We start from the raw sequence: 8896 nt of genomic DNA on the forward strand, positions 1-8896 counted from the left end.
CCTGGCTTTCACCTGTTCAACCTGCGGCCCAGCTCCGGCAGGCGCTACAGGTGTATCAAATCCAAAACAGACTCAAAGACAGTCTTTTCCCAAGAGCCATCATCACTCTTAACTCCTGAAAGTCATGCCTCTTAATCATCCTGCATGTGAAATAAATGTGACTCTGTATATATATATGTACGTATGTCATTATTATTATTATAAATACATTTTATTATTATTTATTACATTTTAGATTTTATTTTTTATACCCCTGGAAATAATTACTGCATTGTATTCCTTATTCCTAAGTATGTATGCTGCATGTATTTGTTGTCTTATGTTGTGATGTTTTTTGTTTTGAAAGGGAGAAGCATTTCTTTCTCTCATTGTGTTTAACAACATTAAATGACCCTATTATATTATATTCTATAATACAATATATATAAAGTATATATTATACAGCTGATGCAGTTAATATTAACTTAAAATATGAATTCACTGCTGGCAAGTTTAATCTATACAAAAGGCAGCATTATTTACAAGTTGATGAATCTTTAGTATCATTATTTGAACCTGAAAAGTAGCTTGCATCTTTTGTTATTGAATAAAAATGCAGAATTAAAATATGTCTCTGTGTTGGGGTAGACTGGAAAGTAAACGAGCAGAAAATGGAAAATAAGTTTTATATGTGTTTATTTTCATATCAAAACATACATTTGCATATTTAAACATACAATTTCAGACAACTTGTAATACAAAAATAAGTGTCTTGATGCAAAGGATTATACAAACCGTTTCTCACATTCAGTAGACAAAATGCTTAATTGAGAAAAAATCGGAATATTAATCCATAATGACATTAATGGTTAATAGCAGCCTGTGTCTGTTGATTGTGTGGATAAAGGTATGTACATATTTGTATTTTTGTATTCGGGATTGTGGGAAACTGTATTTCAATCTCTCTGTCTGTACACACAAACTGAAACATTGACAATAAAGTTGACTTTGATTTTGACTTGATTTAAACAGGATCAAATCCAGCTGACCAATCAGAGCACAGTGGGCTCATAGGGAGGGGGGGGGGGGCAGGAGCTCCAACAAGCCGTTTAGGACAGAGAGTGAATACACATAGAGATGCTGTATGAGAAACCAATGTGAGTTTGGAACATTGAAGAATGTAAATCTATTCTAGTAGACCTCAACAATGGAATTATGATCAGTAGAGATGGCCATGACATGAGACCTTTAATGGTTAATTGCAGCCTTGATTTAAACAGGATCAAATCCCAGGTCTTGATTGACTTCCTGCACTTTTTTTATTTTTACATTTGTTTTATGATTTTATGTCTTATTATATATTATGTTGCATTGTTTGAGGAGCTTGGGAGTTGAGTTTTTCATTCACATCTCCACTGTAGCTGTGCCTCGGACAATAAAGCTTTGAATGTACAGTCTCTCTCAGTGTATCGCCTGTTTGGACGTTCTCCTCGGTCGTACTTTCATCCTCTCCTCCACTGTCCTGCATCCTTTAAAGCAGAAATGCTTCCGGATGTTTGCGCTGAACTTCTTGTCTCTGAGGCCGTAGATGAGAGGGCTGAGAAGACGAGGAAGAATGTTGGTGAAGACGAAGCTGCTGAAGAAGATGTCTGCTGTCTTGTGGGACCAATTGGTGATGAGGAAGTGGTTGATGAAGGGCGCGATGAAGGACAGCAGGCAGAGGAGCAGCTGGACCCCGTGGAGCAGGATGGTGTTTCGGGCGTTTGTCATCGAGGCTCGACTCACACCTGAAACCCCCCGAGCTGCGAGGAGCACGTTCAGATAGGTGAGGACCACCGTGAGGAAGACGAAGGAGAACAGGAGCACCTGAGGAGGAAGAGGGGAGTACTTATTAACAGAGATGGCGAAAGTACACACATCCTTTACTCAAGTAGAAGTACAGATACTCGTGTTTAAAATACTCTGGTAGAAGTAGAAGTTCTGACTAAACTTCTTTACTCAAGTCAAAGTAAAGAGGCTTTGAAATGTACTTCAGTAAAAAGTACCCATAACTAGCAGCTGTTTTAAAGAGTACCTGACCTCCCTTTATATTAATAGAACAATAATGTCATTGTTAGCTAATGAATGTTTCCATGCTGAACAACGGCAACATGACAACGTTTTCATTGGTCCCTCTTCTTTAGAGAAGACCAGGAAATGATGGATACACGGATCGTGTTCAAATCAATAGGCACGCAATGACTCTAAATAATAATGATCACGCCACCAAACACACATTCAGACTGAAGGAACCAGCCTGTTTGGAAAATGAGAGAAGTAGAAAGTGGTATTTGTGCAGTAACCCCAGCGGCACCACGAGGAGAGCAGCCACCATGAGACCCAGAGTCTGCATGATGGTCAAAGCTGTCACTGTTGCCCCCTGTCGCAGTCTGCAAACTGCCTGAAGCAGGGATGCCTGTCTTCTCTCTGACAGGGTGGCACGTTGTCTGCCTGCATCGAGCAGAATCCCCAGATACTCCACCTGCTGGTGAGGTATGGGACTGTTCTTCTTCCAATTGACCGCAATCCCCACTTGGATCAATTGGGCTGTGTTTGCCCCTTCCCTGGACCTGGCCATGACTATGAGGTCGTAAAAGAAAACCCTCATGCCATGGTCGCGAAGCGGCTGAAGCGCTGTGGCCACACATTTGCTGAACGTGCGTGGGGATAGGGAGTAGCCTAACGGTAGTCTGTTGGACTCGTAGGCTACCCCCTGGAAGGCAAAACGCAAATACTTTCTGTGCTTTGGAGCAATTTCGAAAGTAAGCGTCCTTCAAGTCGATGGTTGTGAACCAACCGCCCGGCTGCACTAGTTCCAGTAATTGTTTTACATATGGAACTTTTTGCAGGCAATGTGCTGATTTAGGCTGCGAAGATCCAGAATGGGTCTGAACTCTGGACGCACAACTCCCGATTCTGTCTTCTTGGAAACCAGGAAGTACATAGCAAAGCCACTTTTCTCTGTCCTGAGAGTTCACAACAGACACAGCCTGTTTTTGCAACAGGGCCTGAATCTCTGTTGAAAGGAAACCTATCTCCTCCTGGGATGATATATGTGTCTCTCTTATGCCCCTGAATGGAGGAGGGACTCAGCAAAACTGGAGTGAGTACCCCAGCTTCAGCGTCCTGTCCATCCATTCTGTCAGTACACAGCTGAGCTTCCATTCCTCATACAACTGTGTTAGGGGACTTACAAGCAGCTGCAGAGTCGCAGCTAAGAAGCTGTAGTACTCTCTGGTGGCCCATTCCCCGCCAAACCTTCCAAAAAAGGAAGATTGGCTGTTGAGCATATTTGTATAATAACAAAGTCATGTTTCAGTTCATGTGTATGACATCATCAGAATGTGCCTGAAACGTGGTGATGCTAATGAGCATGCGCTGATACAATAAACGGCCCCGTACTCCAGGCCAAACTCTGAGCGATGTGGTCGTGTGTTTTTTCTGTCCGTTAGCATACTTACACTACTTTGGTTGACTGCAAACGTGGAGACTTCTGCTGAATATAATGTCAGTCCTCACGCAACATTGGCCCATGGGGGGCTGACACAGAAAGGGCCGATTTTCTACTGAGGTCCTTGAACGCACCGCTGCAGCTCTCGGGGGGGCGCGCGCCCCGTCATAATGCTGTCCTCACACAGACAGTGAAGTGCATCAATCGGAGCTATTACACGAGGCGAGGTGTGTTTTCTGACAACAACACGCCGGCCGTAATGTCCCAGCACCCGCATAGCGCTTTGACAGCACTTCCTGTGGTTTATCACACTCACATGCGCGCGCCCACTGGCTGCCTCCTTTACTGGAGTTACAACTGGGGCAGCGAGTGGGGAATTGTGTCTCATAATGGGTGCCCAATTAACATCGTATGAAACGGATCTTGTCGATTTCAACGAGACATTTATGGGGAATTGTGGAATTGTTGAGAGAGATGACTCTTACTCTGGGATAAATGCAATCGTTTTTATTGAATGCATTTTTCACACACACATCACTCTAGGGTTACAATACGTAACCCACCGTTCTTGCAACTGGGCCTGAATTTCTTTTGAAAGGAAACCTATCTCCTCCTAGGATGATAGATTTGCCTCTCTTATGCCCTTGAATGGAGGAAGGACGCTGCAAAACTGGAGTGAGTACCCAGTCTCAGTGTCCTGTCCATCCACTTTGTCAGTACACAGCTGAGCTTCCATTCCCCATAAAACTGTGTTTAGCGGACATGCAAGCAGCTGTGGAGCCGCCGCTAAGAAGCTGTAGTACTCTCTGGTGGCCTCATCACCGTTCCCATCAACATCCCTTAACACCTGCATTGAGGAGATAAAGTTGCTTGGATGCAACAAAACTTCCTGCAGGTCAATAGCTCCAAAACAGAAGCTATTGTAGTCGGCACACCAAACCAGGTCCAGTCATCCCGCATAACCCACATGACCTTTTCTGGCCAAAATATACCCCTCTCCACAGCAGTTACCAACCTGGGTGTAAGATTTGACAGACATCTGACCTTTGACACCCACATCAAACGTCTGTGCAAAACCTCCTTCTACCACCTCAGGAACATTACAAAACTCCTGTCAGATGCTGAACAACTGGTCCATGCCTTCGTCTCCTCAAGGCTTGATTACTGCAACGCTCTCCTCATCGGGACTCCTAGTGGGAGCCTTCAAGAAAGGCCTAAAAACCTTTATTTTCAAAAAAGCCTTAAATTAAACTTTTATTTATTTTGTTTGTTTTTATTATGCCTCCTGTAGCACTTTGGGATTGCTGTTAGCAATGAAAGGCGCTTTACAAATCGGATTTGTTATTATTATTATTACTCCGCTGCCAAACGTTCCATAAAAGGACGCTTGGCCCATGGGGGGCTGACACAGAAAGTGCCGATTTTCAACTGAGGTCCTTGAACGCACCGCGGCACGCTCTCGTGGGGCCGCGGCTCCGTCATAATGCCGTCTCTTTGAAACGGACATTATGGGGAAATGTGGAATTGTGGAGAGAGATGACTTTTACTCTGGGATAAATGCAAACTCAACACACACACCAAGTCTAGAACTAGGGTTACAATACGTAACCCAGCGTTCTTCTGCGGAGGTCCTAGAACGCACCGCGGCCACTCTCACGGCCCGTCCACACAGCGGCGTGCGTTGAAAGCTTCACCATTCACTTTGAATGGGGTGACGTCACTTTTCGCCGAACTGCATTGTGGGAAGCGACGCGGAGCTTTGCTGGCGTGGCTCGCTGCAAAAGTTGAGCAATGTTCAACTTTTGAAGCCTCGGCAGCCAATCGAATCATATGCCAGTACAAGCTCTAGCCAATCAAACCGCTGCTTGTGTGTCAGGGGCGGGAGATTCATGTGATTGTTTGTTGGTCGAGTTTCAGACACGCCCGCCGGCAAGCTTCAACACACGCCGCGGGCCGTCATGGAGCCGTGCGCCTTCGTATTAATGTTGTCTTTCACATTCAACGGTGAATTGCATTAATCGGAGCTATTATAGCAGGCAAGGTGTGTTTAGCGGGGCAGAGGTTCACTACCCAGCCTGCTGCCTGCTGGGAGCAGATGGGCTGCCACGCTCCGCCGCCATGGTCATCACCAGGGGGAAGTCCTGGCGGACAGACCTGGGCGGTGGACTTCCATGGACGCCGGACCCGGAAGTGCCCGACAACGAGAAGTCCTCATCATCTTCCTCCCCGGCAAACGGAGCCATCCGCCCCGCTGGAATGGAGAACGTGAATGGCACCGCCTCTGCCATATCCTGGTCCCCCAAATACTCGAAGCAGAGGTGGTGGGGATTGGCGCCCGCTATTAAGCCAGGGCACGAAGGACAGGCCCGGGTCTCTAGAAGTGGCGACTCCATGAAGGTATGATAACTTCTTTCTTCTTCTTTCAAACGTTTTACTTTCTCTGAGGTGTTGTCCTGCTCAGTGAAGAGAAAAGGATGACAGGATCAGGAGGCGTGGCCGCATTATATACTGTGTGCCTGCGCGCGCATTCAGGTAGGCTCGCCCTGATTGGCCGGCTACGTTTATACAAACTCAGTGTGTGAATGCTCGCATAGCATGGTTGAGAGTAGTACCCATAGAGCCCAGTAGAGGGCGGAGCCTGTGTGAGATATAACTAAAGCTATTCAATAAATTTAGTGGAGTAAAAGTACACCATATACCTCTGAACTGCATTCGAGTAGAAGCACAAAGCAGACCAAATGTAAATACTCAAGTGAAGTACCTCAAAAGTGTGTTTAAATACTTAACTGAATGTACTTACTTTACACCACTGCGTGAGGGAAAGGCGTGACAAACACAAATATCAGGGAGAAATTCAACAAGATAACAAATACCTCCACCACTAGACTGAGGGTCTCGTGGTACGGTGTGTTGTAGACGAAGGCGGCGTGACAGAGGACCGTCTTTGAGAAGACCGACAGAGGCTGAGTGATGAGGATGATGATGATGTCAGTGAAGGCAGGGATGAAGGACACGAGCCAGATGAGAGCGATGAGGAGGTGGGCTCTCTGCACCGTGCAGATCTGGACGTGATGAAGAGGAAGACACACGGCGATGTAGCGCTCCAACGCCATAACAGCCAGATTCAGAGGGCTGTTCCTGGAGACACACACACACACACACACACACACACACACACACACACACACACACACACACACACACACACACACACACACACACACACACACACACACACACACACACACACACACACACACACACACACACACACACACACACACACACACACACACACACACACACACACACATTTTGATCTGTTAGATATATAGATAGATACTTTATTAATCCCAAATTGGGAAATTCTACTTTTACTCAAGTACAAGACCTATTGTAACACCTGTTGGTGGTGATTAAGACGACCAGCATGATCCAGCAGGGGATGAATCCTGGGTTGCCGGTGTAGGTGGAGATCACTAGCCCCAGAGAAACTGTCAGCATGATCATGTCGTTAATCACCAGGTGGATGTACAGCACATACCTGCAGGAGAGGAAGAGGAAGAGGAAGAGGAGGAAAAAAACAAGAAACATATGTAAACAGGAAAGAGACGGGAGCGTCATGTCGAAGGTGTCCTCAAAACCTGGTTGAAGTCACTGACTTGGTGGTTATAATAAAAACATGAACATAGTGATGACATTTTTTGTGAGTTTCAGAAAAAACAATACCTATCTTTTTGTTTTTTCAATCAGATTTGACTTTTGTAATTCTAGCATACTAATGGTGTTATTGGGATATTTGAAACATCCTATGTACCTCCTCAAATTGTTCATACATAAGTAAGGTTTAATCTATATCTGTCATTGTGATGAAATAGCAGGTTAAAGCAGGATGAACAATCATGCAACAAAGAAGTAAAACAACAGCTTTGAACTACAGGCTAGTCCTAAGAAAGTCCTCTGGACAATTAGGTGTTATTTTATACAACAGGTTAGTATTTGACATGGAGCAAAATGATGTGCAATGCTTTACTGATGCTGTAGAGGGCAGAAAGTCACAGTTAAAGAGTGAGAGTAAAATAAGTCAGCAGTCACTGGTAAGAGAAGGCAAAGCTACAAATCTAAATGAGTGCAGATTTAAACCGGAGCAGCTTCATGTCTCAGTTTCTATAATGCCTCCGATAAGTTGGAACCAACATGCAATGTTTTGATTTAGTAAAGCCTTTCAGATTTCACAATATGAGTTCTGTAGTCTAACGTTAGCACTGTCAGAATATTAGCTGAACATACCATGGACTGATCATTCACAGTTTAAACCTCTTCATTTGAACCACTGATTACAGAGGGCCCAAAAAACACTTTTCTGGAAAATAAATCCAATTTAAATCTGAATGATCTACTCTCATGGATCACTGTGACTAAAAAGACATGTGATAAGGGCCGCACAATTAATATATATGTTATGCACTATATGGACAAGTGCAATACTCAAATCTCAGGATGCAAAATATTTGTAAAAGACTAAATATGTTTTAAAAATAATAACAATAATAATAAAAATACATGTTATATATATATAGCACTTTTCCTGGTGCTCAAAGTGCTTTACAAGCAAGATACAAATACAATGTTTAGAAGAACCGTTGAGCTGCAGAGATATCAAAGACTATACATATCGTATCCTGCACAAAAGTCTCTCCAATTATTGTGAATAATGTCGCATTTGCAATATCAGTCAAATCATCGCAGAAAGTTATTTTTTCCGAATTGTGCAGCTCACGTTTCAATCATTTAGTATTTCTTGTTTTAGGGCGACAGCCTTTCCATATGTTAAAAGGACATTTGCTGTCACCTAAACAAAGTTTCAATCTACTTGTTTTAGAGCAAAGCATTAATACAACAGCTGATTCCAACCTTTTTTACAAACGTGTAAGTACCACACTCTCCATTTAGACATTTAAGCAGATCTGAATATCAAGTACAATCTGTTTTACTGTGACTATGTTCACATATTTGTTTATCACCTGGGGTCTCGCTGGAAGTCCTTGCTCTTGAAGTACGTGTAGACAAAAGCTCCATTGATGCAGATGATGCTGAATACCAGGACAAAGGTGATGAAGTTCTTTGTGAAAGCTTCGTTATAGCTGTCGAAACGTCTGCTGGAGTTCATATTGTCCTCAGAGCTGGAGACACAGAACACAGAACACAGATGAAATGAGAATAAGAGCCTTCGTTGTTCTTTAGTGAATCAAACTCCTTAGCTTAGCTCTAAACATGCCTGCTGTACGAAGAACAGGAAGAGCAGCAGTTCATTATATAACAATAATACAAATATAACAAAGTGTAAACTAATGAATGTTAACATAGTGGTTGGATTTATTTGTATACTATAGTATTAGAAAAATAACATTATATTTATACATTTTA

The 8896-nt window shown here is 43.6% G+C and overlaps 1 protein-coding gene across 1 annotated transcript; it reads right to left on the bottom strand.

The window, feature by feature from the left end:
- Positions 1 to 1440: 1440 nt before the first annotated feature.
- Positions 1441 to 8654, bottom strand: LOC307038927 (odorant receptor 131-2-like; the record flags this gene model as incomplete). The annotated part of the gene is made up of 4 exons (XM_079680599.1): positions 8494 to 8654; positions 6873 to 7013; positions 6343 to 6607; positions 1441 to 1845 (listed from the first exon to the last, which is right to left on the bottom strand). The coding sequence occupies exons 1-4, from the start codon at positions 8637 to 8639 to the stop codon at positions 1441 to 1443; spliced, it is 957 nt and encodes a 318-aa protein (XP_079536725.1). The 5' UTR covers positions 8640 to 8654.
- Between the last annotated feature and the right edge of the window lie 242 nt (positions 8655 to 8896).

Source organism: Notothenia rossii (genome assembly GCF_949606895.1).
Source record: "Notothenia rossii genome assembly, chromosome: 5".
NCBI classification, from domain to species: domain Eukaryota; kingdom Metazoa; phylum Chordata; class Actinopteri; order Perciformes; family Nototheniidae; genus Notothenia; species Notothenia rossii.